The sequence below is a fragment of the Sciurus carolinensis genome, chromosome 10 (genome assembly GCF_902686445.1).
Source record: "Sciurus carolinensis chromosome 10, mSciCar1.2, whole genome shotgun sequence".
NCBI lineage: Eukaryota > Metazoa > Chordata > Mammalia > Rodentia > Sciuridae > Sciurus > Sciurus carolinensis.
In genome coordinates this window covers 34026968-34053576 of record NC_062222.1, presented here as the reverse complement: position 1 = coordinate 34053576, position 26609 = coordinate 34026968, and the positions used below count along the sequence as shown (strand labels likewise).

The 26609-nt window shown below is 38.3% G+C and overlaps 1 protein-coding gene across 6 annotated transcripts in view; it reads right to left on the bottom strand.

Annotated features, from left to right (window-relative positions):
• Fnip2 (folliculin interacting protein 2) overlaps positions 1–26609 on the bottom strand; it is a 115346-nt gene that overhangs the window by 34740 nt on the left and 53997 nt on the right. For 3 of the 6 annotated variants that reach the window (XM_047566167.1, XM_047566169.1, XM_047566166.1), the window contains exons 2-9: positions 24039–24165; positions 21119–21271; positions 18483–18583; positions 18281–18352; positions 16658–16758; positions 16392–16481; positions 14739–14810; positions 4935–5064 (exon numbers count right to left, since the gene is read on the bottom strand). In XM_047566167.1, coding sequence (XP_047422123.1) covers positions 4935–5064; positions 14739–14810; positions 16392–16481; positions 16658–16758; positions 18281–18352; positions 18483–18583; positions 21119–21271; positions 24039–24165 — 846 coding nt within the window. Of the gene's footprint in view, positions 1–4934; positions 5065–14738; positions 14811–16391; positions 16482–16657; positions 16759–18280; positions 18353–18482; positions 18584–21118; positions 21272–24038; positions 24166–24299; positions 24370–26609 lie in introns of those variants that run through there. The other 3 variants (XM_047566170.1, XM_047566168.1, XM_047566171.1) reach the window with 2 other exon arrangements.

Here is a 26609-nt window from a genome sequence, read left to right as displayed (position 1 = left end):
CAGATCGCATAGTATCATAATTCTATTTTTAAATTATTCCACAATAAAAGGATGTTTGAGAATATTTTAAAAAATTAGAGTATACACCCCCAATACTTTAGCATACCTTTACCTACAAGTCACCATGTAAGTAAGGTACACAGGCTGATCTGTAAACAAACAAACCAAGGCAGAGTTGCTTACTCAGTTGTCGGGGGCGGGGGGGGGTGTTGGGGGGGGCGAAAGCTTCTTAGTACAGAAAGCTTCTTAGTGACAATGCTAGAGTTAGAACCCAGGGTTTCTGTCTCTAGTTCTAGGTTCAGTTACTGGGCATTGGAAATGAACTCTGACCACATTCCTCATCTGTCAGCTGGTGCTTGTGCCCTCTGAGGCATTACAACAGCCGGAGCACTGAGGGGAAGGAGCTGGAAGCAATCCATCAGCTGATGGGCTTCAGGTTGCAGAAAGACCACTATTTTAGTCCGTTTTTTCGCTGTTATGATCAAAAGACCTGATTTGAACAGTTTTAGAGGAGGAAAAGTTTATTTGGTGCTCATGGTTTCAGAGGTCTCAGTCCATGTATGGCGGACGCCATTCCTCAGGGCCTGAGGTAAGGAAGACCATCGTGGTGGAAGTGTGGTACAGGAAAAAGGCTCAGGACATGGATAACAAGAAGTAGAGAAAGACAACTCTCACCATGGACAAAACATAAATACCAAGGGCACACCCCCAGAGACCGACCTCTTCCAGCCATACCCTACCTGCCTAAAGTCACCACCCAGTTAATCCCTATCAGCAAAACAATATACTGATTAGGTTAAGGGTCTCATAACCCAATCATTTCACCTCTAAATTTCTTGCATTGTCTCGCACATGAGTTTTTGGGGAATATCTAATATTTAAACTGTAACAACCACCCTACACAATTTTTTCCTTTTAAACAAAGAGAATTTAATTGATGCTTTGAATACACATTTATGTACATTATAAGTACTTCAAGATCATAAAGCAAAAAGTATAATTATTTTAATATTTCTTGACAACCTATCATTGTATCAGGACTACTTGGTTTGTTATTTCTGTCAGTTTTGATTTACAATGAACCTATGAATTACACTGAACCACATGGAATTGACATTTTGTTATGCCACAGAACATTCCATCAGCAACTTCATATGATTTTTTCAATAATTCCTTTTTCTTCTTCTTTTTTTAGGTACTGGGGATAGGACTCAGGGCTTTTTACATGCGAGGCAAGCACTCTACCACTGAGCTACATTGCCAGCCCCTTTTATTTCATTTGTGACAGGGTCTCCTTAAGCTCAGGCTTGCCTCCAACTTGTGATCCTTCTGCTCCAGTCTCCAAGTAGCTGAGATCACAGGTGTGGGCCATCCTGCCTGACTGGTGTTCCATTTAATAAATCAAATCAAAAGGCTTCCTGGGGGCTGGGGAGATAGCTCAGTCGGCAGAGTGCTTGCCTTGCAAGGCCCTGGGTTCAATCCCCAGCACTGCCAAAAAAAAAAAAAAAAAAAAGGCTTCCTGGATTATTTTTACCTTGCTTTTTTGGGGTTTCAATGGCCTAGTGACACAATCCTGGTGGCTTTTCTTCCCTTACTGGTACTGCTGGTATCAGTTATCCAATGCCTAAGCTGCAAAAACTTACCACCTGGTACAGCAAGGGGGGCCCTGAGGTCAATGTGGTGCCAATTGTTATGGATTTGAATATCATTCCTGACTGCCTTTAATTCTCTTAGAACAGAAGTTTCTAATTTTCTCTCAAAATCAGAAAATAATTTTTGATACCTACTGTTCTCCTGTCTTTAGTATGAGAAACTAATTTTCTTACCCACTACTTGCCAAAATGGAGTAATTAATAACAACAGCCTTTGAATGAAGAGATGGCTCTTCACAGGCACAGGAAATCAAGTCAAAATGTCTTCATATTCTCAGTGTTCAACAGTACTATACTAAGGGCTGGCTTTATAAGGCATGTAAATCTGCTCTCAGAAAGGCCCCAGGTTTTGTATAATGTTCTGCAACTGGCATCTTGAATTCTTAATGATTTATCTTTGAACTAGTGTCCTTTAAGAGAAGTCTAATGTGACGACACTTGTACATGAACTGGGAAGACGTGGGGCAATGGTTCATACGCGGATGGGCTCAGGCCTGAGGATGTGCAACCCAGAGTCTGGCCCGGGAGTCAGATATACACCAAACATTTCTGAGGCAGGACAGGGTGCCACAAGGCTCCAAGATGGCAGGCTGGACTTGGACCCTGACTGATGGCTATGACAGTAGCAATAGTAGAAGCAACAGTGGCCACTATCATGGGAGAGGAATGAGAAAGGGAGGGAGTGAAAGGAACCATGGGAAGAGGTCAGACTGCCCATCCATCACTGGAGTCCTTCCCTAAGGAGTCTGCACAAATATTTAATTTTCTGACCTGAGCCCTACAGCAGTAAATTATCACAAAGCAAAGACCTACACAAGGACACAGCAATAAAGTGAATTGGGAGTTACTGGAATCTTTCAAAAAGTTATCATCTCTGATTCTGAAAATTGCTGCAACATTACAAAAGCAATGTTAACAGGTATAAAAATAGAAATTTAATGTAAAGATTGTTGTACTGGAAAGACTTTCTATATGAAGATTCAGATAAGCAAATTATTAATAAGAAGATCATTTTAAAATTAATGTTTCCTCATATTTGAAGAAACAGCAATAGAATGCAGAAACAAATTTTGAACAGCTTATAAGGACACTTGGTTTCTTGTCAAAGTTCTAGGAAACATCAAAGGATACATTAAATAGCCACATATAAATTTACATCTGCAATTAAATTCAGATTTAACGCAAAATGGACTTGTGTGAAGAATTTAATCTTTCTTTTTAGAAAAATGTTCCACAAAAATCACCTGAACTAGATGTATGAAAGTTCATATTTTAAAAGTTTATCAGTCATTTATCCCAATGTTATCACAGCCCATAAAGCTCCAGTGGTAATCAGTCAGCAAAAGATCCTTCTCTAAATAACTATTAAAAATTATTTGCCATTCTGCATTTGCCAGGAGTGACTAATGCCACTCTCAATATCAAATGAAAGCCAAGTTGCTAAAGTATAAATTTTGATGATAGTGAATTTGCAGAAAAGCCTGAAAAATCTTATGATATATCAAGATTTCATATTAAGTATTTTTATAGAAGTATATAAAATTATGATACCAAGAATATTTTTGGAATTTATAAGTTTATGTTGTTATTTATATATCATTGTTATCTCTATTATGTTTTATAAGTAAAATATTTTAAAGACAAAGTTTTATATTTTAGTACCTTTAAGAGCATTTTTCCTGCTTTCTGAGCAAGGGGCCTGGCATTTTTATTTTGCATTGGCCCCCACAAATTATGTAGTCAGCCCTGACTGTATTCATAGGCTTTCTGAATGTGAGATTCTTATTTTAGGCAGAAATTCACTAGAGATTGATTAATTCCCAGTGCCAACCCTTGGAATCCTTCAAGTCAGAGTTTTGAAGGATTTCAGCACAGTGGGATGGAGAAATGCTATATTCAACTTGGGACATAAACCTGAAGGAATAAAAGAGCATTTTCAGTAAAGTGATGGCTAAGGTAGAAGGTTTCCAAGATTCATCTCTTCCAGTCGCAGCTGTCATGCCCGTGGGGATGGTGGTGGCGCCAACTCCTGGAGGTTGTAGTAATAGCAACAGCAGTGACAGGAGTAGCAATAGCAAAAAGTCATAAAGGCCAATAGTCTATTCACCATATGCTGTGTCCAGGCTAACCACCTGACCTGCTTTACCTCATTTAACCATCTTAACAACCCTCTGAGGCTGAAACTAATATTATTATCACAATGTAGATGAGGAAGCAATGCTCAGAATCCAGGTTGACTTTTCTAACAAGCAGGACTTATCCTCACACCAAAGGTCGAGTTCTCACTCATTCCACTTGAACTTCACCAACCAAAAAGCAGGTCCTCAGTGAATGATGCAGCTATACTTTTATCTTCCCGTCTTGCTCCCTAGGACTGTGGGAGGAACAGAAGGGCCGCCCTAACCTCTCCTTTCTCTGCTTGTCCTTTCAGTGCCCTGTCCTCCACAGGGCTCCCCACTTTTTGTACAACAATCACTGGGTTTTCTCCTTCCTTGAGTTCCAAAGGACTTTAGGTCTCCCTACAGCATGTAATCTCTTTATACTATTATTTAGGTGCATATCACCTTCCTAATAGTGCATACAAGTTTAAATGCAGCCATGTAGCCAAACCATCTTTACATCCTCACTCATCCCTATGGAGTCATTACTAGCTAATTTACTAAATCAACTGATGTGAATTTTTATAGTAACGTATAAAAACTTCCCTTTTTGTGTGCTAGAAGAAGAGCTTGGATACTACTGATTTAACATCAAATATGTTTTGGATACAACTAAACTTTAGATTAAAAAACCAACTGAAATGAAAGCAGAAAGTATTTGATGCCACCTATATTTATAATCATATTCATGCCCGTTCAGTTTAAGAATTTAAGACTTACAATGAGAATAAACCACTAATATGAATAGAGAGTATGACACATATTTCATAAACAACCACATCACTGCAAGGAAGAGACTGATACCACCCTGCATGACTTATAAGATCTACATTTGTAAGGGATCCCATTTAAAAAGAGTGCACACTCACTTTAACAGCAAAACCAGCTCACATGTGGCACAACTACTGAGATATTTCCCAGTGTCTTCTATTCCAAAACTTTTTGGTAAGCTTTAATCTATTTTCTCCTTCAAACTTCTAATCTGTAAACTTTCCAGTTACCCTTAAGCTCGTGGAAGGTTCTGGCTCCTCCTACTGACAACAGGTGAGCATGGTTGCCCTGCTGGGCTCATTACGCTACCTACATTAGCACTTTCCTCAATAAGAGCAAACTTGAAACTTACCTCCTTGGAATGATGCCATTCTCCAAACTCGTTGTCTGACTTCGAAGCCAGCGGCGCTGATAACTGCTGGAAGAAGATGTAGAGGAGCTTGGCGATGGAAAAGGTGTGATCAAAAGGCTGCTTAGTGAGGCTGTGAAGAAGGAAATTTGAAATTTGAACTTGAGGTAAATGAGTCCTTACATAGTTACATAATGCACACCAATATGTATGTATCTAGTACCACTGAACTGTAAATTTAAAATGGATAAGATGGCAAATTTTATGTTATGGGTATTTTAACACACACACACACACACACACACAAAAAAAAACATATGCCAAGTCACCTGAATTTTCAAGTTCTACCAATCACATCCAGCAGGGGGAGTTAATTTTTGTTTTATGAAGATTTCTACACAGCAAGAACACATCCTTTATAAAGGTACCACATTAAAGGAAATAAGGATCACAGGTAGGGCAAGTGCATAAATTATCAGACCCCACATTATTTATGCAGAATAAATTATTACTCTCCCAATCAAGAGACTGCAGATTTCTCATAACATGGTTCTTATAACAACTTTATACTGTTAAGCTGGTAACTAATGCCAAATTATCATGCTTACTTATATGAATTTCTTCCTCTTGACAACCTCTTCACTCTGTTTTTTTTAGGTCAAATTAAGAATATCCTCCTATCATATCCTATCTCCAAACCCTCATTTCCAAATACCCAATTCTCGTCCTCATATGCTCCAACCCTTACAATCCTCTTGTCTGTCAAAGAGCAACTTCTAACTCTAAATATGTTTGTTTCAATGACTTATTTTGCATACACGAGCTTATACTTATGGAATAAATGACTACAGTAATTAACAGAAAAACAAAATGACTACAATTTTCTTTAAGTAATGGGGGTAAATTCTTCAATCAGTGCTCAGAGAACACCTCTGTGAAAACAGATACCTCAAGTGACACTTAAATCCCAACGATAGCAGCCATGGGAAGAGCTCAGAAGGAGTACATCCCAGACATTCTATATGAAATAACTAGATAATATCAACAGTTAAAAAAAAAGGGGGGAGTATTTCTACTTACATGTATTGATGGACATAGTTCCCCCTCTCATTCAAATACTCACTGAGCATCTACTATATATATGTCAACCATTTTATAAGGCACTAGGGGACAGAATAGTAAACTCAACTGAGTGAGTAGGTCTCTGCTGCCCTCATGAATCTCATATTCTGAGGGAGAAGAAACAAACAAAAACTCCCAGGGAACAAACAAGGTAACCACAGAATGTGGCAAAACACAAGGAAAAACCTTGCCACAGGGAAGAGGAAGTGCAAAAGTCAAAAACTCAGAAGGTGTTACAATTTCTTTGATGTAAGAATCTTGAGATTGACTTATTTTTGCAGAAAAATGTAGTCATAGTATCAGACAATCGACACCCTTAGGACTCTGTGCTGAAATAGGGTTACAGTAAGCATACAGGGCAGGTCCAAACTAAGGCCTAGAACAGCTGGTTTTTGACACTGACAAACACATTTCAACTTGCAAAAAGACATTTGGGGGAAGGATGCTGCAGACAACACTCGATCTTCTGTCTTCTGCAGCCAACCAAAGGTAAATGTTTGGCAATATTCCCATCAAAATAAAAAACATTCATGGGATCAATCCCATATTTCTTCTCCAAGTTCATCCTATACCACCCTTTCCACACCACAGATCACCTTCTTTCTCTTCTTCTTCTTCTTTTTTAGAACCAGGAATTAAACCCAGGGGTGCTCTATGACTGAACTACATCCCCAAGCCCCCCCCCCCTTTTTAAATTTTGAAACAGGGTCTCACTAAGTTGCTAAGGCTGGTCTTGAACTTGCAATCCTCCTGTCTCAGGCTCCCACCTGAAAGAAGGCAGCCAGTTTTGATTATAGATATGGTCATCGAAGACTGGCTGCCTTTTTTCTATTCTTATTCACAATGGATTTTCTATTCCTTATTCACAAATCTGCAGTCTGTTCCCATCCTAGGTATTTGCACTAGCTGTCCCATCCCTAAAATGGTCTTTGATCTGATCTTCACGGAGAATTCATGGAGACTTAATGGAGATTCATGGAGTCCTACTGGCATTCAAGTCTCAGCTGAAATTTTACCCTTTCAGAGGACGGGCAACCCATATGTTTTCTTTCCTTCAGTGATAAGTGTGTGCCTACATTTCAGTCTTTAACATCTGTCTCTCCTTTATTGACTATAAATTCCATGAGATCAGGGTTTATGTGTATTCTGAGCACTGATCCATCCCCATCCCTAGAAGACTGTCACATGAGATGCTCACTGAATATTGGGCCAACAAGTATGTTAATGACAGTAATGCCTATCTCAATCAGTAAGTATAACAGCAACAGAGCAGTACAGAAACAACTTTCTAGGCTGAATTCACTGGCTAAAGTTGTATATACAGCATTTAGATTTTACTTTTTTAACCAACCTTCATTTAAAGTTTGTTTTTGTTTTTGGTGGTGGTGGTATGTTCTGAACCTGAGCACCTTTTATATCTGTTGGATGAAAAGGGTACACATCCCAAACACAACAGCTTTTGTTCACTGTGAGACTCAAAGTACTTCTTTTTAAGTTTTTGCTTAGACAGTTCAAAAATGTAAGGTGACTTAGTCTACTATGTAGTTGTACTCTAAAGACAACAAGATAGAAGCATTTAAAAGGTCAACGAGTAGAGCTGTTATTATTGTCTAAGAGGAAAATTTCATTTTTAATAAACTGAGCATATTAATTTAACAGGCAAATCAAATTACACATAATATATTTTAGTTCCAAAACCACAAAATTAATTTAGGACTTTAAAAGGATGCCATTTTAAGTTTTAATAAACTTTATATAAAGGCCCCTGAATAAAAAAAAGACAATGTTCTCATTACCATGATTTCAAAACACCTCAAATTTTAATTTCTTTTCTTTTTTAAAAATATTTTTTAGTTGTAGATGGACACAATGCCTTTATTTTATATATTTATTTTTATGTGGTGCTAAGGATCAAATCCACTGCCTCACACGTGCTAGGTGGGCACTGAGACATAACCCCAGTTCCAAATTTTAATTTCTTATCTGGGACATAAACTCTAGACCACTCTAGTCAAGATATACCAAGTTATTTGACCTTTGTCTATTATCCAGAGACTGAACTCTAAGAATGAAGTATGTATAAAAACTTATGAAAAATAAATAATCTTGGTTCTTGGTTCTTCCATATGAAGTAGTTTAGTCTGGCTTCATGGGAAATTTTAATTCAAATTACATTGAATTTATAGATTAACTTGTAAAATGTGATCTTTCATCCATTTAAGTCTTTTAATGAAGTTTTAAAAATTTATCCATCACAGTGTCACACATTTTCTTAGATTTATTCTTCGATCCCTTACAGCTTTGACTGCTACTTGTATTACTTTGTGATTCTAATTTTTCTTAAGCAGGTATATAAGAACACAAGTTTAGAAAGGAAAAAGCTAAAATGAAAAAGAGCCAACAAACCTGTGAAAGTGAAGATGACAAATATTCATTCCAGGAAAATGCCAAAGGTCTAACTTGAAATATAAGAAGTGGAAAGAAAAGAGTTCTGCCCAAGTTACCCTACAGATCGTCAAACAAATATAATATGAGCAAAGCAAAGCAAGGTCAAGGCCCAGATACTTGACAGTAAAGACACAGGCAGACATTTCTAGACCTGGACAGTTTATCACTTAAGAGGATGGAAAGACTAAGCCAAAAGGACCAGCTCCCAAAGATACTTGTCCCACACCCAAAATAGTAACAGCACAAAAGGGATCAATACCTGCAACACAAGCTATGGGACACCTATTGCTGGGAGCTCGTTCTAGATTGCAGCTAAGTATTTTTATATTCTGCAGTTCTAGTTTGAAGAGGACAGGACAGAAGGTCCTCATATATCAGAACTGTGGAGGTAAAGAGAGACTGTCTCATGGCAGCCTCCCAGGGGAGATGAACTCCTAGCAGCTCCTCAGAGTCCTCCCATCTTCTCATGTGCCAGAAAGATCCCAGGTTGTGCTGCCAAGACTTCTGTTAAAGTTGAAGCTTTTGTCTGTGTACATAGGTGCAAAGGTCAACAGTGTGTCAGGGTCTTTCCCCTACACAGATGGTAAACAAAAATAATATCTGGAGATGAGGATGAAACTCAATGGTAGAGTGCATGCATGGCACCAAAAAACGAAACAAAAAAACAAAGAGTCAGGCCCTCTTGACTCCCACTCCTCTCCTTTACCAAGCACTGCATCAGTTAAGTCAGCAAGAGGTTCAGGTACAAATGGGACGTCATTTTGCATTATTCCATGGTGACCTACATTGTGATGAAATCTGACTTCATTTTTGATGTTCTACTGCTGAAGGCTCTGAAGCTTCACCCCATTCCCCTGGCCTCTTTCTGCTCCCTCTGGGCAAGCCGATGAGAAAGTTCAGGTGCCACTGGGAAGTTTAAACCACAAGCAGAAACACTCACCCAGATTTACCACCATGAAAACCCCATGCTTTTCTTTGTTTTCTCAAGCCTTTTTCTGGCCAACTTAGGAAGTCAACTGCTCTCTCCAGAAAAAACTCATTACGTGAGTAAAAAGCCTTTCACTTCCTTATAGTATGTGTATATGATTATCATCAGTCTTGATCCAAATCAAACACTGGGCAGGGTCCATCCTGTATCTGCAGAGTGGCTGAAACACAAGTTTTATCTGAACACTTTGGTGATGTGTATTCTTGGTCATTTGAAAACAATAAAACTGTTGAAAAGTACATATTAGAAATATTCCTCATACTGACCTATTTATTTTACCACTTTTGAAGACAGAAGAAAGGCAGCTACAAAAAGAACAGGAAAATCTTTTTCCTTGCTGCTGATTTACCAACTTTGATGAAGAGAGCCTAGAGCTAAATTGTGGGCAGATGAGGAGGCTCGATGATGCTAATCTCAAACCCAGTCCTTGGAACCTTACACTGCTCACAGATCCAAGACTTCTAAATTTCAGCTGCTGCTCTGACCCATCTCTTTTGAGTCAGTTTCTTATTTCTAAATTATAGCAGATTACTCACAAGTGGAGAATCTGTGGACACTTCTAGCTAAAAATTATTTCACTATCTGTCTCCCTGAAGGGTCTCTTGCTTGTCCTCCACTGGTAATGTCATCACATTATCCTCTGCTTGTCTTCTCAAGTCAGAAACTGAACAGTCATGCTTGCTTTCTTCCTCCTCCCCTACAACCCATGTCCTATTAGTCACTGAGCCTGCCAATGCTGCTTAGTATGTCAGAAACCCACCTCTCTTCTCTCCTAAAACCTTACTTGAAATAACCTACCATGCCACTAAAATAATCTCTTAAAATTTATCTTTAAAAAAAATTTTTTTTAGTTGTGAATGGACCTTTATTTTATTCATTTATTTATATGTGGTGCTGAGAATCAAACCCAGTGCCTCACACATGCTAGGCAAGTGCTCTACCACTGAGCCACAATCCCAGCCCCCTTAAAATTTATCTTTGCACAGAAGATACATTCAAAGTATCCAAAAGAGAATATAATGAAAAGTATTTCTCCTCTACACCCCAAGAAACATTCTATGAATGAGGAAACAGTTGCTTATAGGACTTGGGCAAAAAATATAGAAGATGACTATATATGTATATATTTCACTCATAAATATATGGCATTTTGTAGTGCAGAATGTAAGAAAGTGCTTGAAATAGCACCCCCACTAGATAGGGGTATTAAATGAGCAAAGGAGCTAAGAAAAAGAGCTCCCAATAGCCATAGCTGGGATGATTTGAGCAACAAAACAAAAAATGACACAGTATTAGATTATAATCCAAAGTAAAAAAATAAATACCCTTGAGTCCATATTGATTTAATGACCAAACAAATGGGAAGATGAGACATCTCTCCCATGTAGAAGAATTCCAGCTAATTTATGTAGGCCCTCTGCTCTCAAGGAGGTGGGTTACAATTCCCCACTCTGTAGGTGGACAGTGACATCTTATCAAAGCAAAGAGTATGAAAAGGGGGAAATAATTTGCAGTGGAGAAACCTGACAAATATCACCTCAGCCAGGTAAACAAGGCCAGTGTCAATGGTCACAAGGCACAGTGAGAAGTGGCCTTGACCTGATGTGATGAAAACAGCACTTTCCCCCTATGGTCTTCCCTCCCTGGACTCACAACCTCAGGACCATCATGAGGAAAACTGCCAACAGTCTAATAGTAGAGCATTCTACAAAATACCTACCAGCCAGTACTCTCAAGACTGTCATGATTCGCAAAAACAAAGTAAGTCTGAGAACCTACCACAGCCAAAGAAGCCTAAAGAGACCTGACCATTAAATGTAATGTGGTCCTGGAATAGAAGGGCATTAGGTAAAAATCAAGGAAATAACTAAACTATGGACTTTGGCTAATGATCATGTATCACTAATATTAATATTAGTTCATTCATTGTCATGATTCATATACTAATGTTAAGGTGTTAATAACAGGGAAGACTAGGATGAGTTATAAGAGAACTGTGAAAAATCTTCTAAATTTTGCTGTAAATCTGTAACTGTTCTAACAATAAAATTTACCTTAAAAACTTTTCCTATCTCCCTACTCTTTAGACAAAAGTTAAAAATTACAGAGCTAAAAGAGAATAAACCCCATCTTACTCTCTCCACTTCTGCTAATTTAACTCTAACATTTGCAACTCCTCTTCTGGTTCAGAACTGGGATCTTGGCTTCTCCACAATTTAAGGTGGGTAATAAGGAGTAGAAATCTTAGAGAATGGATTACAATAAGAACATAAAAGAACTCTTATGTTAACAGAGTTCTGAATCCCACCAAAGATGTGATGCTCATACTAGTCTATGTGGACTGAGGGATTTCAGAGCAGTTCCCAGGCATGAACCTAAATGTGAGCACATCTACCAGGAAAGTCAGGGGAGCAAACTCCCTCTTAAGGGCACTGACAGTCCTTTCCATCCTCTCTGACCCCTTCCTCTCAACAGGAGAAGTGGAGATTGCAAGTACAGACTGCCAAACTACCAAACAGAGGCAGTCTTCGTTCACTATCAAAATTCACATTAGTATCATACTGTCCCAATTCCCAGATCTGGTCAATACCAAGACCCTCTCTTGGACTGCAAGAAAACATTCAGATCTGGCTGCCACAAAACCTGTACTTTAATGTGAATTCTATTTTCCTGCTTCTCAAAAGGCATGGAAAAATAGTCTTAGAGCAATTTAGAATCTGAAGATTATCAAACAAATGAGATTTAGACTTGTACAACATGAACTAGTTTTACCAATTATTTATTTTTTAAAATATTTTTTTAGATGTTGATGGACCTTTATTTTATTCATTTATGGTGTTGAGAATCAAACCCAGTGCCTCATACAAGCTAGGTAAGCGTTCTACCACTGAGCCACAATCCCAGTCCCTAGTTTTACCAATTATATTATAAACTGAAGTTACCTAGGAAAATCCAAACTTCCTCCCAATAAAGTTTCTGTTGGCATTAGTTCCCTAAAAATCTCTAAATATTTTCTGGAAGAAGGGGTATAAAAAAAGTAAAATAAGCTTACAACAGGACAGAAATCCTGTGACGTGAACATTCAGAAGAGACTCTGGTGGAACATCACTCATGTCCCTTTCCTCACAGACAGGTGAAGAACTCTCAGTTTGCTGCTTTGAAATTCAACCACAGCAAGACTAGTCCAGTGACAGTCCTATCACATGGGACCTACAAACGCATTGGGCTGAGGGTCACTAGGACACTAGGGTCTTCGATGCACATTCAGAGTCTTTGAATAACTGATGGAATTCAGAGTTCAGCTGCCAGTGACCCACAAGGAATGAGGAAATTACCCTGCATATCATTAAATGTGAAAAACAGTTCACTTAGCACATCACATATTGCCTTCCGCCTTTTCAGATTTTAAGTGAAAATAACACAGGTCTAATCAATGGGAGCTACATTGCAGACCAAAGGTTATTAGCCCAACTTCACAGAAAAGATAATAAACACCAACATGAATCAATTTTAACCACAAATAAAACACTATATACTTTAGATACACACATGCATGTATGCTATATATACATGTGTGTAATATAAACATATATACATATGCATATATATGAATGATAGCAAGGGGAGCAAACTGCCATCTCAGGGGCACTGGCAGCCCTCTCCATCATCTCTTTCATATAAATATATATGGAAAATATAAATATATATATATTAAATGCCAAATAGGAAGATTCAGTAATGATCATATTTCATTTAATAACCTGGGAGCAGAGTTGGACAGAGTGGGACAAGGGCTTTGACACTACATAGAAGAAACACAAAGATTTTTGAAGCAGCATCTGAGGGCAAGAACTGGAAAAAAATGAGTGAAAGGCTAGGAGGAAAGACACCAGAGGTCTGGACTCGGACTGTCAGGGACTGCTGGCTGGTTGGCTTCTTGGTTGAAGGAGCCATGTGTCAGAGGAGAAACCAACAGGATGCTCCTAGTGCTCACTGAAACAGAGGAGGCCTGCAGGAAGTGTATTCATCAGGCAAAGTCCCACACACCTAAGTCCCTGGATTATTAATTCATCTCCCTTCTGTTCTAACACAGAATCTACCTCAGATCTGAACCACAAATCAAAAATCTAAAGCAGCATCATGTACAAAAGCAGAAACCAAGGGATCCTAAAAGCAGTCATTAGAAAAATTCAGGGAAGAAAGGAAGAAAGGATGGAAGGCAGGCAGGCAGGGAGAGAGGGAGGAAAAGAAAGAAAGAGAAGAAAAATCATGGAATGAGACAGATATCAATGCCCTATGTACATGTATGATTACACGAATAGTTGTGAGTCTACATCACGTACAACCATAGAAACGAAATGATGTACCCCAATTGTGTACAGTGAATCAAAATGAAGTCTGTAAAAAATAAATAACTTTAAAAAAAGAAAAAAAAAAAAACTTATCAGGACCACTGAAAAGCTGTATTAACTGGTGTTATTACTTCCATGTATTAAGTGCTCAGACTATGGTACAAGGCCCTCTAGAGTGAAAGTTTAAACATTTTGAGTCACCCAACTCTCAATAAAAAAATTTGTATGTGTACTCACAACATATGTATATTCATTTATTTCTGTATAAGTAATGTTCCTGTTTTAACATCTCATAATGTGTAACACATAATGTAAATTTTTTAAATTACAAAAAAACCTTAACAGGTAAAGTAAAAATAAATACATAAATAAATAAAGAAGGAAGAGAAGGAGAGGAAGGAAGGAAGGGAGGAAGGAAGGAAGGAAGGAAGGAAAGTAAGTTCAGAGCTTTTAGAAGGACAGCAGGGTACCTGAAACACAATTCAGTTCAGTGTTCTAGGACAGAAGAAAGGGTGAGCAGGTCAGTTGGCAGCCACTTGCACTGTCATTCACAGATTTACTTCAGCAGACACTTTCCCTCCTCTGATTTCACATTTGGGAGTCAGCAAACAAATTCCCAGTACAACTGGCTCAAGGAAACTTCACTCTGGAAAGCGATTTCTCCCCATACACTAGTCTCATATGAATCTGGGTACAAGACTAGTTTATGATGCATAATCATTCCCAGATGCTGCACATCAAAGTTTCAAATTTTTGGATATATAAGACTATCTTATGGAGAAAAAACAAAACAGCAAAAAGACAGAAAATGAGGCTTAAAAAGTTGGGAAAACAGAAGATGGGTAACTTTTTTTTTTTTAATCTTTATGGATTCATTAAACCGATAAAAGAAAATACCTGATCGAGCAATGCCACTGTCCCTGTCTTCATTCTGCCCTCTGCTTGGCATATCGACTGGAGTGCTGTGCGCTGAGATAAAGGTAGAAGGAAAACATGTTATTGATGTTTTGGATCTAATGATACAAAAGTTTCAAAAATGACTGCAGTAATCTTTACATTTCAAAGTAGGCTACTGCTATTGATGATTGGTCTATTTATAAGAGATTAATTAGAAAGCAAAATTAAATACATAGATGATGGGAGAAAGAAGAAAACAGAAATAACCATCTGCCTTTATCCTACTGAAGTCCATAAACTTTTTAAAAAAATCCTGTATCATAAACTAATCAAGCAGTTAATACAAAGATCATTTTCAGGTGGATATTTTTTAGCTATTTTCCTCATTAATAGTAGCACTTACACAGCACTATATTTTCAAAATGCTTTATAATTAGTTTCAGTAGTAACTGTAGGCAACTTAGGGAAGACAAATACTTTGAAAACCATTTCATAAATTCAAAAAATGTTTCTGTTTATAACCCACTCTCTTGGCAGACAGAAAACATTTATATTCCTTTTCAAATATTTCTTCCTCTACTTCTTTTCCATACACACCCATACACAGTACTATTGTACAGTTACTTAGAAAAACTCCTATGTTGGCATGAATTTTGGAAAATTCTAAAGTATTACAGATTTCTAAGAAGACTTTAGATAGGCCCGATTTGTACTCTTACTGAGCTGGAAGGTAGATGAAATGTTGCTTGGTAAGTTTTACAATGTACCAGAAGCCCAGTGCCCTGCCTGACTGTTGTACTTGCCAGTTATTTTCTGAAACACATTTATTTTCACAATTTTAAAGAGAGTATATAAACATGTTATCCTCACTCTAAGTAGGTGGGAGGGTGTCAGTTTCATTAGAATGTCAGTTAACTATGGTGTTTAGCATATTTCAGGCTACAAAGAACAGAATGAAAAATATCATTTGCCATACTCACAATCTTAAATGTTAGTAATGAAGATCCCCCACAGTTGTTAATCATGCCAAGACTACAATACACATTTAACAGCCTCAGCTAGCAAGGCCAGTGAAATGTCAGAATACCCAGATGACTACACCTGTAAAGAACCTAGAAATTACATTTAAATTACTTAAATGGGTGGGTGGTGGGGGGAAGGAGAGGGAGAGGGAGAGGGAGAGGGAGAGGGAGAGGGAGAGGGAGAGGGAGAGGGAGAGGGAGAGGGAGAGGGAGAGAGAGATATTGACTGATCAATCTTCCATGCTCTTTAATTAAAGTGACTTTTAAAGAAACTCCATGCAGGTAAGGATGCAAGTGAATAAATGGAGAGAAAACACCATGGCAAAGGGAAATAGTTTGTAGCAGCAGAAGAGACCCAGGAAAAATCAGAAAAAAGAATCCTCTTAGAAACACTAGGGGCTCATTTCAGATCAAAATCAGCTTACCCTGGGATATTAGCAGAGACATTTACTATAGAGGTTCATGGGATAAATTTTCAAAACACCAAGAATTTGGCTTCATTTGAAATTATGTCTCTTATCACAAGAGCCCCTTGGATTTCTAGAGAAGCACAAATAGGACTTTTTCTGAGAACCAGTACAGGATTTATTAATGTGTGTGGGTCACACTGTACTCAGCATTCCACACAAACCTGCAAAGAAAGAAGCACTCCGGGTGAGCCGGAGAGGTCCTCCTTCAGCTGCCCCCTGCAGCAGTTTGCTGCTGCATGCTTGCAGCAGACCTGGAGACAGACACACAGGGGACGGCAAACAAAGCACACACACACAAAAATAAACACAGATTAAAGGTAATGCAAAACCAAACCAAAACAACACAACACAACCAACTCAAATAAAGTAAAACACACCCATAATAGTGGTATACATAGAGAAAATTTGTTTGCGTGTGTGATTTTACCTAGGTTACTTCCAGTACGACCGGGACCCAAACTATGCTGACTTGCGTTCAGTTTTCCTGCGTGAGGATCTTGGTTGATGTACTCAAAGCTGTCTTGCAAGCTAAATTCATTGAGGAGGAGGGAAGGAAAGAGAAGAGAAAAACATCAAGAGGCTAAGAAAGCTGTTTTTTAGTAGACTCCAAAATACATGCAGCTGCTGAGTAGACACTTAAATGCATACAACTATATTTGGTAGTCTCACATCTACCAAAGGGAATTAAATTGGCAATTTTAGAGGAACTTTCTCAAGAAAAATAAAAATTGTTGGAAGTAGCCAGATCCATACAACTAAACAACTGCATTCCTAACAATTTCATATTCTATAATGGGACAACAAACTCTAAATTCTGCTTCAGTGGCTGACACCTAGGATACTGCTATTTCTTTCTAAATTCTGCTTTAGCAACTGACACTCAAGATGTTGCTATTCATTTCAAGGGTTTTACATAAACTCTCAAAATGAAATTAATTTTAACTCTTGATTAACATTTATGAATAATTCAGTAACTTTTTTCAGGGGTAAAATACATCAGATTATGATTCTCTTAGGAGTTTGATTTCATAACTTCTAAAAAGTTAGAATTACTCATAAAATATGAGGGAAGTAGATTTTAATAATATATTTTTTAACAAGAAAACAAGTATCAAGACTTTGAGGATAATATAGCATAACAAGGCCAAAATAATTTTTACTTAAATTTGAGCTCAATATTTACTATAGGACAGCAGTGTGACAAACATTCAGGTAATCTCAAGGGGCTAAAAAAAAGAATATCTCATAGTAAATAAACATCAATTCTCACATTGACTTAAGTCATGGTAGCCCAATGTTAAGTGCTCAAATTATTTTGCTGGAGGGTAGAGCAAAGTTTTATTCAGAGGTCCCCAAAGATGTAGAAGAATAAAATTTTAATTTCGCAGAGTTACTCATTTAACATTTAGGAAAGCCCCCTAACTTAGAGTAAGTACTTCTTTTAAATTTATCAAGTATAACAAGTATATAAAATATTTCTGTTTGAAAGTTCAAAATGTATAAACAAAAGTACGGAGATGGGAACTTAAGTTAGATCATTTAATACATTTGAGTATTTTTAGTCTATGCCTAAGTACAAAAAGGGGTAAATCAGAAGTCAAAATCAAAGTACCTATCAATCTTAAAGGCTATACTGACTGCTCAGAATAGATGGCAAGCACAGACAAACCTCCTGTCAAACAGGTGTGATCAGTCCAGAAAAACTCATTATGTAATTCAATCCTTCAGAAATAAATATTTTAAAACATAAAATAATATTGGGAAATGCCATTAAATCCTTAATATAGTCACTTCTCTTTTCCAGAGAATTAAAACTTGGTGGCTGGCTGCAGAAATGTAGTGGATAACCAATGGCAACCCAAGATATAGATGTTGCTTTTAAGGCCACCCGAGAAAGTCAAAGTCCTTTTTTCCTGCTCACTGTTATTGAACACTGTCTACTTTTAAAATCCTTCTGTTAATGTGGACTCATCTTGCTTCTCATTTCAAAATGTCTGATGTTCTACAAAAAGTTATTCTATTTAGAAAAAGACACAAAAATAGAACTTACTTATTTGTACTTCCACAGAAGCTGCCCATTCTAGCAGAGAAAACTTTACTAATCATCAGCTGTGGAGGAGAACTGAAATAAATAAATAAATAAATAAATAAATAAATAAATAAATAAATGAGGGAGAAGTGCATTTTTAAATTAAGGAGTCAATACCACCATTTTACTTCTTAAAACTGTAGAAAAAGAAGTCCAAACTCACCGTATATAGTGTATCTTTAAGGTGGAGCCTTTATAACTCATTGCGACTGAGCCAAACATCATTTCCCCTAGCATGTTGACATCGGAAGCTGGTCTTGTGTACTATATGCAGGAAACCAAAGTCAAAGTCAGTTCATGGACCATGTGATGTACGATGCAATAGAAAACAATGCTGTTATGTTGTGTGCACGTACAGCATGTGACAGTGATTCATCATTGTGTATGATCAAAATGTGCTAGATAAAAACATGTTAAAAACTTCATGAGAAAAGGAAGTAATACACTACGGTGTAGAAGTAAAAAAAGAAAACAAGGGTCCTTCTTTACTTTAGTGGCTAATTACTTTAGTGGGTAATTAAACCTGTAATTGGTCATCTTACAATCACAAACTGTAATGGTGACTGCCTGGGTTTCCCCCCAAATTATTATTAGTGTTCTTTATTTCTTCTTTATGCACAATATGTTCACATAGGATCCAAGTGTTTATCAGAATTCATTTTTAACATTTATAAATTCTAGATAGATTATATCATGAAAGAAACAGGGTAACTCTTCCCTTGGTACTAAGAACACATCCTGAAAAGAAATATAATTCAGTATTATTCAACCAAATAATTAACAATGTTGATCAAAAATGCTACTGAGTGTAAGCAGGGTTTTGTGCAGGTCCAAAAGATAACAGATGGTCCAACTGTTCTAAAATTTCATAAAAATATTTCAAAAATATTTGACTCCAACATCAGACCAGTTTCTCTTATGCCTTTTTGTCATCCAAAAGGGTGGACTATACTCTCATTTACGTTTTATTTTTTGGTGGTGCTACACACAAGCTACAACCCAACCCTCTCCTTTGCTTTTTAATCAGAACAGCCTAACTTCACTGCTAATGCTCCATTGATTCCATTTGTTCTAAGGATAACCTTCTCCTTCCTGTCAAATCTAATGGATATTTTCCAATTTGTTTTCTTTTTTTTTTGCGATGCTAGGGATTGAACCCAGGGCCTTGTGCTTGCAAGGCCAATTTGTTTTCTTAAACTACTATTCTCCATTTTCAATCTCTTCTTTCTCAAATCATCCCTTGAACATGGTTGTTCCCTGGACGACACTTCTGCTAACTGAATGCATTTTCAACCATGCTTTTGACTTTAATTTTTATGCACCTGCTGCTACATCTTTATTTGTAGGTCCAGACCTTTCTTCAGGTTCTAGAATCCTATATCCAAATCCTCTGTGATATAGGAGTTTGGGTATGTTTGCTAAGTCCTGAGGACACAAAGATGAACAGGATAGAATGTTGAACAACCAGTGTGCCACAGGCATCCTAGCACCGCTTGGCTGAAACAAAATAAAGTTCTCTGCAACCAAACCCACCAATCGGACTCTTTGATAGCGTACTTTCTGAGGAAAAACATGGTGAGCATCCTCAACACTCTCCACTGAATCTTTTTCATTTTTTTCTTTTTCTTTTTGCATCACTGGAGATTGAATTTGGGGCATTGTGCATGCTAGGTAATGCCCTACCACTAAGCTATGCCCTGAGCCTTTTTCATTTACTAAAACTCCAAATGCACATATATACACACACTGACACAAATATACACACCTACTTACATATGGTGGCAGAGGTGGAAAGAAAAAGATAAACCTACCAGTCTTATTAACCAGGTTCCTCTGTTGGATTAGAGCTCACATCAACCTCTTCCCACCGTATGCAGACAGAAACCAGCTGGCTATTACCTTCTTTACTAATAAATTCCACTCATTTCCTTAATTTTATAATCTGCTTTTTTCTTGGGATATAAGTGCCATGTGCCAGATGTAATTCTCAACTAGCTGAAAATTTCACTCAATAATTTTTAAACTACAAACTGCTTTGAGACCCGAAAGCACTGTATAATAAGGGCAAATGCATGGTCCAAGTCCTGACTATGAAATTAACACAGTCCTGTGGACTTATGGCTGCTGGTAATTACCTGGCTTTGCTTTTCCAGCAACAGAGTAGACAAGATTCTACATGGGCTTAAAAGAGGAATCTGGTGCATCACCCATCAATCAATGCCTTCTACTCTTCAACAAAACACTTCTACCTTTGTATCTAAGTAGTCAATGTTTCTCATTATTATGGCCCTGATTCCTATCCTCTACCTCCTCAAACACACACGCACAGTGTTAAAGAATGTCACCAGCTCTTGAATCTTCACACTCAAGTTTGGTCCTGCCATTTTTTCCTCTCCTAGACAAGGCTTTCATTCTTTTACTGGCAAGTTCTATTTTCTTAGGATGCTCATATGCATTCACAAAATCTTTAGGAGTTCTTGTGACAAAATTGGAAAATACAGGTTTATTATTCTGGATCTGACAGCAAAGGAAACAAGACAATTTATCTCGTTTGCAATATTTCTTCCTCATTCAGCATGTATTATGCTGCATCACCTCTGCTTGATTACAGAGTTTTTAGAGAGACATGAGAGACAAAGTGCGAAAGCAGCACTGACGTGAAACATTTAGGATCACTCTGTTGAATACCTGTTCTCGCATTGCTGGAGCAGAGTCCTCCAGCAGGCATTAGTCCCTGAGGAGAAGTCACAGTAAATTACTTTGACCCCATGGGGTGTTTCTATATAAGGCATGATTTACCTGGTACTTTGGAAGCTGCTCCTTGGCATGTTGTAAAGATCCCCCAGAAGAACTATGGGAAGAAATGCTGCTGCTGCTGCTGCTGCTGCTGCTGCCGCTGCTGCTTCCTTGGCAGCACTTGGCTGATGTTTTCACAGGGACATCCTCTGTTTTCTGGGTTAAAAGAGGCAAGTAAGGTAAAGGATTAACAAGTCTATCAGGCTTCATTGACAAACTCTTCACTGGGAATTCCTTTGTCAAACCACCTAGGAGCCTGCACTGCATTCAAAACCAGAAGCTCTTATACGCCTTTTCTTTAAAATGATGACAAAAATATGATTCCTGGGAGCCTAAAATATTTGGGAAGGGGGAGTGCTGAAGTTACTATACAAGAACTAGTGAATTTAGACATTATTCTTAGTTTAATTACCAGCATTTGTACTTCAAATTCATATTTTAAAAATCATCAAACGACAACCAACATGTTTTTGATTATTAAAAAAATCATTAGTACTATGTAGAATCATAATCTATAAAACTGATGAGGAGAAAGCTGGTGATTTAAACTTAAATTTTTACCAAGCAAATGGAACTAAGAAAACAAAGCTATTAATTTGGACAGGTTGGGCTTGTGTTTTTCATGACACACCTCTTCCAGGACCTCTTTCAAGGTAGCAGGAAAGAAAATCACGAGGTTGAAATTGTGAAAGATGAAGCCAAAACCCTGAAATAGGAGCAACTGTTAACTGTAGAGCATGTGATAGAAATATGGTCTTTAAAGGTTAGAGGTGATAGAGGATTATCTACTCCATATTCCCTTAAAAGTGTTCACTGCTAATTTTTTACATTAGCAACATAAAGGTATAAAGATATACCATCATTAATTTTCAACTTCATCTTCCACCAGAATCTATCACTCCCTATAGAAGCGTCCTGCAACATCTATGAAAAGTAGTTTCTAGTCTGAATCTTGGCTTTTTTTTTTTTTTTTTTTTTTTCCTTGTGCAGCTTTTGCTTGGAAAACCATGAATGCAACTGCAGCTTATCTAATCTTTGGTGTGACAGTCACACTGGTGGTCTAATGCAAATGCCTGCAGTCATGTGCTTTAAACAAACTCATGACATTTTGTGCTTGCCAAGTGGGGGTGAGAGGGGCTGAAAATGGGAAAAAAAAATGTAAGGAAAACATAAAATGTGCTGGCCCACAAAAGTCACTCCAGCGATGATGGCATTCCAGGTTGGAATGCTCTTACTTAATACCAGAAACATAGTCCCTCAGAGGACCTAAAATGACAGCAAGTCCCACCTGCTTCACAGACTGCAGGACCCTTTGGCTTGAGTATAACACAGTCCACAGTCTATAACTGGACACAACATCTGGTCGTGAGCAGACCACCAGCTGGATTCTGTGTAGTCGTGGATAAGCTACAAGGTCCCTGGACATAAGTTGCTTTTTTGATTAAACAAGTGCTTCTAAGAAAGCCTATGTTCCAGATTATGGCGTTATCACTACTCTGGTATCCTGACAATTCCAGTCCTCTTAAAAACCAGCGAGTATTCTTCCCCTCCATTATCAGCAGTACTAGTGACAGGACATGTGTGCTCAATTAAACCATTGGTGTGAGACATTCAGGGAAAAGAGGTAGTGATCTCCTGTCCACCAATAAAGGATCAAATGCTGGCTCACCTAAGCTTTGATTTCAATCTATGATTAAAGCCTACAGTGAATCACCTGAGAGATGTCTCACCCCACTCCTCCACCTACCTAACAAGCCCAACAACTTCTGTAATGATTAGCTACCTGGTACAATTCCACTTGAAGTGCTGTGGAATTCACCCTGCTAAACTGCCTTCAAACACTTCCTTTCTGCAAAAATGATCGTTATCAAAAGCAGGGTCCCTGGGCCCCAATGAGACAAAGACCAAACTATAAACTGTTCATTAACTTAGGGTAGACATTCTACAAACTGCCAGAATTTGGTCAGTATGGGTAGCAAGCTACTGAACATGAAAGGAATGAGCACAAAGGAATTTATTTAATCTGTAAGCATCTGCACAAATACTGAAAAGAGAGTGAAAGGCCCATGGATGACAATTTAGAATTATCTTGGACTGATATCCAAAGACTCAGGGAGGACCAGACTCTTCTCACCTTTCTTATTCTGGCTCAAAAGGGTAAAGAACTGCTCTTTTCTTCCCCATCGCTAGTCCCCCTCACCTGCCTTGCCCCAACCCACCAATACCACCCTCTACAATAAAAATTAAATTATAAGAGCTTCCTTGGTCAAATAGGGTTGGAAAACACTCTTTTAGAAGATGAAAATGAGCCACTGATGTTAAGGACAGCTATTTAGTTTTGTTTAACCCAATACTATACAATACTTTCAATATCTATGAGAAACACAGGAAAGAATGATAAATTAATTTCTCTGCAGGCAAACACTTTATTGCTTTATGAATTTCAGAGTTCTGCTTTATTCCTACATTTGATGCATATGTTTGGCATCAAAAATCCTACTGGAGGGACACTCACCAGCAAATTCACCTCCAGGCATATTTAAGTACACTGTCAATTCTTGTCATGATTACTTTCTAACAATTTCACATGTGTTTGTTAACGGACATATGCATGCTGGCTAGGGAAGAGGGGTCTGCATCATGTTTTTTTCTAAACCATTAATGGCATGCAATATATTTCTAAGAGAATTATGGATTAATAAGCAATTGATCAATGAAGTGGTTAAAATCAGGCGTGTGGCACATACCTATAGCCTCAGCATCAAGGAGGCTGAGAGATTCCTTGGGCCCAGGAATTCAAGGCTAGCCTGGACAATGTAGCAAGAACCCCAACTCAAAACATTTGTTTTTCAAATTAAAAAAAAAACCAAAAGGTGGTTAAAGGCACAAATGATAAAGGTGAAAGCAAATCAGCATATCATACCTGAGTTGCCATCTCTTCAATCTTTTGAACAGCTTTAGAATCAAACAACACTTGTCTGCCTCTTCTCTCACAGTCCTGGTAAACTATCAGGCGAATCTCACTCAGGTCAAACTCTGAACATGACCAGCTGTGGATTAAAAAGAGAGAGAGAAGTTAGGTTACCTGCAACACCCAGGTTGATCGTGGACAAGTAAGTTTCAGCCAACACGTGTGTGCGTGAAGAAAGGCCACCAGTGTGCAGAGACAGTGATCCCTTCAGACCTGGGGCATCTAGGGAGCAGGGGAGATGGCCTCCAATGTGGATGCCAAGGTGGCTTAAAAGTTCTGCTGGTTTTCATGACAAACGTTGGGAAGACTGCTTTAAATAATAAATCACTGGAGAGAAAGTTTCTCTTTCCAAAGCCAGTTTGGGCACAGATGGCAGCCAGAAATTGCAAGGACATGCAGAGAGGGCTAAATTTGGATGCCTGGGTTCTGGGGATGGCACACCAGAAGTAAAGCGGTGTTTAGACTTCTGTGTCACTGAGCAGGGGACCATGTGGAACCAGTCAGAAGAGCCTTCTCGCTCCCTCTCCCAGCCACCCACACTTAGGTGACACTGAAAGAAGTTATATATTCTGGAATTTATTATTTTTCTCTAATATGTCTGACTCTGCTACAGAAGTTCTGAAAACCATGTACATCACTGTACAGTATCTGAAGTGGAAAGGATTATAGATAGGCAGCACAGCTTGTTTCTAAGCAGTCCAAAAGCTACTGGGATAAAACTGCTCTGATGTAGCTCAGTTGGTAGAGTACTTGCCTAGCATGCACAAGGGCCTGGGTTCAAACCCCAACAGGACCACCAAAACACACTCACACACACACAAACAAAACATCTCTGAAGAAAATACAAGTTTAGGTTTACTCTTGAGTAATAAAAAGCAATAATGTAAAATTGTACCCTTCTGGACACATTCAGATATGAATCCAATCCACACATATCTGAGTGCCTAGTATATATTCCAGGATCTGTGGCAGATGCAGATGCCAAAGAGTCAGTGACTAACAAACAGACTTAGTCCTTGCACTCATGGAGTCCAAGGTTCAGACTAATAATTGTATGTAAATGTATAGCTAAAAACTGTCAAAAGTGCAAAAAGGAAAAGCAAATGATGTGAGAGAATCTTAGATTTCCAGATTGAAGGAGTGGGAAAGGCAAGAATCCCGGAGGATTTTAAGCGACATTTAAACACAGAACCGAAGAAGTAAGAGTTAAAGAGAGAATGAGAATAAAGAATGCACCATGAAGACAAAGAGATGTGGCAAGTTTAAGATTGCTGCACCAGGGGAAGAAACTCCATAAAGAGTGCGGTGGCAGAAGAGGCAGGATCCCGCTCTCAGTGCAAGGAGACACCAAGGCAAACAGATGGTTGTTAGGATCATCAGATTCATACTGCTTAGAAGTTCTGCCTGGCTGTTCTGAGGAAAAGGGGGTGAATTAAGACTAGAGGCAGGAAGACCAAAGGGAATGTATGATGTTCAGGCCCTTCCTAATGAAGGCGGGAGCTACAGTAATGACGGGAGGTGTGGAGACATGTTCAGGAGGTAGAGCCAAGTGCCAGAGCAGACAGAGACTGCTGGAGTAGGATGTGGAGGGATAGGTGACAGATGGACAGACAAGAACAAGAACAAAAAATTGTAAAAGTAAGAGACTGTGTAAGTGAAGTGAAGTCAGACACATCTGGATTCAAATCCAAACACTCTGACCTTTGCTTTCTGCATTAAGGACAATAAATATAGTAATGCTGACCTCACAAAGCAGCTGTACAGATCAAATAAAATATGTAAAGCACTTCACACAGTGGGTGACACACAGTAAGGGCTCTAAAATGGTAATCATTACCTTGAAGGATTGTGAACATTATGATTTTTAAAGAAAATCAATATATATCTGTAACCCAATCACAAACTGCATTTTTGGTCCTTTCCTTTTTCTGGCAGTGGTTAGTTAAAAAAAATGAACATGCTCTTTTAGTGTAGCAGATTTGTTTTTTTGAAACCCAGAAGTAAAAAAATACAAAGTTCGGATTGTACCTTCTTTCAACAACCTGTGTTTTATGCCCGGTATCCTTTTCTCCTAATTTTGAGAACAGCATGGCAAGTTTATTTTGGAAACTGATTTTCCTCCACTCTCAGTCCAGAGGTAGTCCAAGTTCTAGGTCTGGCAATGAGACATGGCCACATGACCTGAGCTGAGCTATGGGAGCCAGTCCCAAAACTTAGTTGCTCTGCTTGTAAATGGTAATCCCGGGATTGCTTGTGGCTATTTTTGCCATCACGAGGTAAGCGCCTGTTTGAAAATGAAGTCAACGTGGAAGAAAAGCAGGTGAGCAATGGAATGAGACAGACTCCTGTTGGCACTTGAGACCAGCTGTTCCTGAGTAAGCACTATTCCTGGAGTTCATTTTCTGTCACAACCAAAAAGGTCTGATGACTGTGACTCAAACCACTGAACTTAAAATTACCAAAGGTTAATAAAACACTCTCAGAAATTATGTATTAAAACAGTACAAGGACTGAGCCTGTAGC